We start from the raw sequence: 5814 nt of genomic DNA on the forward strand, positions 1-5814 counted from the left end.
AAATAAGTTGGTAGGATGTTAAGTACCTTAATCGCGAGAGTAATTCTGATGCTTAAGCGTTAAGCCAACAATGGTTGTGGGGCAGGTGATTCGAAAGGACGGAATGAATGAAAGAAGAAGACAGTTCTCCCAAGGGTTGGCTAGCCAGTTGACTGCAATCTAACAGAGCCCTGATATTGTACGAACACCTCTTAAGCTTCAAAGCAGAAACCTGCGTGCTGAGCAGCTTCATGTCTCGCGCAATTAAGGGACAAGGCCATGCAGGTTCTCGCTCAACCCAGCCGCCAGTAACGATCTACAGCCCGGAGACTGAGGAGACGCTCCTGCTGGACGTAAATCCTGTGGTGAGTTGACACCAGTTACAATAAATAGCTACATGGCCGAATCTTGGTCAAGAGGAGGCAAATTATGAACACTTCCAAATGCCTCTCACTGGAACCGGAATCATTCGAACTGCACCATTAAATTCAAAGGGGTTGCGTTAACCGGAAATTAAATTTCTGACAACTTTCCTAATAGCTGAAAGCTGCTACTTCTAAACCAATTCAATGGTGCAAAAAGGACAGGCTTACTCTAATAACGACTTTTTAATAGATCTTACTTGTGCTTCTGTCTACCCAAGGTGCGGTGCCCGCTGCTGCTTCTCAACCTGATGTTGTGGTTCGCGGGTGCTTTCCTCATGCTGGGTGCAGTTGTGATGTTAGTGGAGTCGTGGGACATGGAAGAGGACGAGCGCATCCTGGAACAACTGGATATTTCCGGAATGCTGCTGTCGCATATGGAAATGCTGCTGTTCGCGTTCGGACTTTCACTATTCACGATCAGTTCATGCGGCTGTGTCGGGGCGCTGCGCGAGAACACCTTCCTGCTCAAGATGTACTCACACGCACTAACCGTTCTCATCGTCATCAGCTTCGTGCTCGGCGTACTGGTGTTCTTCGTGCCCGGTAAGGAAGCCAGAATTTTTTTTAGGCGTGGAGTCTATCAGTGAAAACTGCAAAGCGGTCGCTTTCTTTGATCCTTCCCTTCGCATTACGGCTGGTACGTTTCTCTGTGGCCGTTTAGGTTACTTGGAGAGCCACGTTCCCATGTTTAGATACACACACACACATATATATATATATATATATATATATATATATATATATATATATATATCTATATATATATATATATATATATATATATATATATATATATATATATATATATATATCTTTTACATTGAATAGTTGCGATCGCAGATCCCCTTCCTGAAAGTACGGTCCTCTTAGCATTAGGCAATGGTATAATGCATTAAAATACTAATTAAAACACATTTAAGAAGTTACCTCGTGCAATCCAGCACTTTAGGGCGTTGGAATTTTTATACGTCTTTAATATATGCGCGCGCATTTTTTTTTACCTGACAAAAGAGAGAGAGAAAAAGAACTTGTTTTGTTGCGCTAACGTCCTTCGGTCAACTCTTGTTAGTTGTCTCTCGCTCTTTACACTTTCCGGGTGTTAAATTCAAAATAGCTACATAAACATTAGTGGATGAGTGTTCATTCTGACAGCATACTTGCTTCTTACGGCAGCGCTGTACCAGAATAACGAGACCCGAGCGAGACAACTTTTTGCGCAACGTTGTGGAACAAACCAAAACTTCTTTATCGCTTGGCAAAAGCTCATACAATATTTCTGGGAAATTAACTAATGTTTTAGTGTAACGGCACATGCAAGTCCACAGACCTGTGTGCCATATTTTATCAAATAAAACAAAACGGATACGCAGCCATTCGCGCAAATGGTATGATTTGGATGAGCAGCCGATTTTTAGGAGGCCGGTAGGGCGTTGATGGAGCTTCGTCGTCACGGCGCAGTAATAACAATTGGCCGCGTCGACTTTAATATTAGTGTCGGTGCTATCAGCATTCCCGGCTTCAGAGAAGCACGACTGAATACCGCGCAAGAGAAAAGTACAGTGTATACCACTCATGCTGAACTGACATACAATTTTACAGCGTCGCGACGCAAAGCGCTTCTTTGTTGGGGTCAGAACTTATGTCTCAGCGACAGAAAGCGGCGCATTTCTAACGCTACGATAGATAATGCTTAGACCCGACAGAGAGTTCCTGTTGCGACTTCAGAATCGCTGTTGCGATAGAAAGTTGTTGTTTTGACTTCATAAACTCTTGTCGCGACAGAACGTTTCTGTTGAGACTTCAGAACTCTTGGCTGTCGCGACCGAATGTTTCTGTTGCGACGTCAGAATTGGCGTCGTAACGTCAGAGTCGCTGTCAGGATAGAAAGTAGTTGTTGCTACTTCAGATCTCTTGTTGTCGCGACAGAACGTTACTGTTGCGACTTCACAACTCTTCGTTGTCGTGACAGAATCTTTCTGTTGCGATGACAAAAGTTCTGTCGTAGCGTCAGAATTTCAGTCACGATAGAAAGTTGTTGTCACGACTTAAGCACTCTTGTTCCCGCGACAGAACCTTTCTGTTGCGACTTCAGAACTCTTCGTCTTCGCTACCGAATGATTCTGTTGCGACATAAGAATTTCTGTCGTAATGACAGAAATGTCTGCCGCAACTTCTGTCGTACAACAGAAATTTCTGTAGGTGCTACAGGAATTCCTGTTGTCTTTTTTAACTGGGAAAACATATCCCCTGGGCGTCGGAGGGTCAGAGCTGCGTGCCTATTGGCTTTCGCCGCAGGCCACTTCCGCTAGCAAGGCGGCAAACAGGGCCGCGGCCTCCGACGTTGCCGACGAGAATTAAATTTGCTTACTCTCCGACGCCGGGTTGCCGACGCGGTGAACGCGATGCAGCAGTGAGCACTGACGCCCGTTTGCTGATGGGAGCGCGCGTAGCTTGCATTGTGGTGTATCCGAGGCACGTGAAGAAACTTTAAATGCTTCAAGAAACGCCTGCGCAACGTTGCGCAAAGGTTATGTGTACGCGTTTGACAACGCTACGCCTGACGGCCGACGTTTTCAGCGATGCTGAAAAAGCACTCATGTAGAAAGTGGACACGCGCCACAACGAGAAGGAGGAAGACGGCGGCATGACCATGGAGCCATGGATTTAGGCCGCAAAAGTAACTACTACACGGTAAGCTTTTGTTGCAGTTGAAAGTGCATATTTCCGAGAACGCTGGTATGACCAGCAAATACTTAATGCCGCATGCGCTACGCGGAGCGCGCACTTCTCGAAAATAACTCGACGCCGTACAGCGTGACTAAGTGCATGCCACGCGGAATGAGAAGCGCGAATATATTTGCACATGTGCGGCATTAAGCCTTCAAAGCATGCTTCAAACCATAAGCATTTTCCTTCCGCCGTGCGTGCGGCTTAGCTCTGACGCCCGATTCTTCGTGGGATATGATTTTCTTGTACGTGCTATGCGTGGATGGAAAGCGCATGGCCAACACGTTATTGTCTCCTCTTTTATTACAATAAAGCGTAGACAAAGGGGGAAGCTCTACTAAAACGCCGAGGTTGTTGCGATTTTTCATTTGCATGTAAAGAAAAACGGTAACTTCCAATGGCTTCAGCGTATGGCAACTGTATCATGCCGCGAAGCGAATGAGAATTTGTGCGCATACGCAGTGTAAGCAACGCGTTATTATAAAAACTGTAAACCGCACTTTGACTCGCTTCAATTCTTTTATTTTGTCTCAAGTGGTTACCTGTGGCCTCCAGGCTGAAGCATACAGTGTGTGGCAGTGAAGTGAGGTGAGAATTTGCGCGCGTACTGAATGTAAGCAACGCGTTATAAACACTGCGAACCCCACTTGGCCAAGGTTGTAGTCTTTATTATTTTGTCAGGTGTGTATCTTAGGCACCTGTCTACCGGCATTATTTTCCTTTTCGTTCGATATACCATTTCACCGCAGTACATATACGCGTTGTTGAAGAGGTTTTTAAAGCACATTCACCTTCGTGAAATGTGTATATCAATCCCTCCCACCCTCCTCGAAAAAGAAGCGGTACCTTCCAGATCACAAATGATGCCAAAAAGCGTCCATAAAATAGAACCAGGAACAGGAGCGTAGTCTTCAGAAATCACCCCTCGTTTTGTATATACACGAACATGTCTTGGTTTTTTTGGCATTGCTTGAAACGATTTTTTAAAACCAATGCTTATTCAAACAAGGCATATAATCTGAAATGTAGACGATTCTATAATGCTTGTGCTTACAAGCGCTAGCGGAAATACTTGACCGACATATAATACGGTAACGAGAGACCTCAGAAAAGCCACTTGGCAAAACAAAGCAAGTGCAGAGGTTATGCCATTGATGGTAGCATATTGTTTCTACAATTGGTTTTACAACTCGGAGATCACTCAACTAGACTAGAAGAAACAGTGTACTGACAGGGAAGTTCTTCTTAATTTCCTCTTAATTGTTAAGACATGCTGAAGTGCTCTAAATGAAAATTCTTTCATCCAAATGTATGTTGTAGAGTCTTGACCTCATGAGCAAGAGTTGACCGGCATGCTTTTATTGTGCTATTACGCCTACTTCACAATTTAGAGTATAACAAGACGTACAAAAAGAAGCGCATTTCTTGATGAATGTTCCGTAACAATCATCTCCGCAATACTTATATATACTGTGATTAAATTGTAGAGCAAGCGAAAAGAAAAATACCGGCAGTCAGATCCCTCAAGTGTGAGCCTGAGATAATACTAAGGACTACAAGCTTGACGCAGTGAGGCTTCCAGTATTTATTACATGTTGCTTACCCACAGTACGCGCGAAAATTCTCATTTCGCATCGCTGCAAGACACTGTAAGCTTCATCCCCGAGGCCTCAGGTGAGAACCTGAGATGATAATGAAGGCATGAAGCGTGGTCAAGTGAGTTTTAATTTATAATAACGCGTTCCTTACACTGCGCATGCGCACAAGATATCACTCGCTTCACTGCGAGACTTTGAGTGCCTCCCCGTGTTACACTAAAGCCGTGCGTTGAAGCCATCAAAAATGACTGATTTTTTTTTTTTGTAACAGAAGAATCGCAGAAAGCTCGATGTTTTAGTAGATTTTCTACCTTGCTCTACGCTGTATTATAATAAGAGGCGAGGGAATTACGCGTTGGCCACGCGCTTTTCCTTCACGCACAGCGGGCATGAGAAAACCATATCCCACGAAGAATCGGGCGTCAGAGCTAAGCCGCATGCTCGGTTGCAGGAAAGTGCTTATATATTGACGCATGCTTTGAAGGCTTACGGACGCACATCTGCAAATATATGCGTGCTTCTCATTCCGTGTGACATGCACTCAGTCACTCTGTGTGTAATCGAATAATTTTGGACAAGTGCGCCTGCCTTGTAACGTATGTAGCCTTAAGCCTACCTTATCGTACAAGCGTTCTCGCAAATACGCACTTTGAACTGCAACAAATACCGTGTCGTCGTTATTTTTGTGGCGTAAACACATGACTCCGCGATCATGCCGCGGTCTTATTCCTTCTCGGTTTGGCGTGAGTCCACTTTCTGCATGAAAGCTTTTTCAGCATTGCTGAAAACGTCGGCAGCGAGGCGTAGCGTTGTCAAAGGCCTGCACACAACCTTTGCACAACGTTGCACAGGCGTTTCTTGAAGATTTCAAGTTGCTTCACGGACCTCGGGTGCGCCACAATGGAAGCAGTGCGTGCTCCTATCTACAAAGGGGTATCAGTACCCACTGCTGCATTGTGTTCACCGCGGCGACAGCTGGGGGTCAGAGAGTAAACAAATTTAGATCTCTGAGGCAAAGCCAGTGGCCGCGGCCCTGGGTGCCGCCATGCTAGCGGAAGTGGCCTGTGGCGCCAGCCAATACGCGT

At 45.3% G+C, this 5814-nt stretch overlaps 1 protein-coding gene across 1 annotated transcript; it reads left to right on the forward strand.

Annotated features, from left to right (window-relative positions):
* Positions 1-230: 230 nt before the first annotated feature.
* On the forward strand, positions 231-3691 carry LOC142586224 (tetraspanin-33-like). The gene is made up of 3 exons (XM_075697475.1): positions 231-344; positions 623-947; positions 3687-3691. The coding sequence occupies exons 1-3, from the start codon at positions 231-233 to the stop codon at positions 3689-3691; spliced, it is 444 nt and encodes a 147-aa protein (XP_075553590.1).
* The last annotated feature ends 2123 nt before the right edge of the window (positions 3692-5814 follow it).

This window comes from Dermacentor variabilis, chromosome 6, assembly GCF_050947875.1.
Source record: "Dermacentor variabilis isolate Ectoservices chromosome 6, ASM5094787v1, whole genome shotgun sequence".
In the NCBI taxonomy this organism is placed as follows: Eukaryota; Metazoa; Arthropoda; class Arachnida; order Ixodida; family Ixodidae; genus Dermacentor; species Dermacentor variabilis.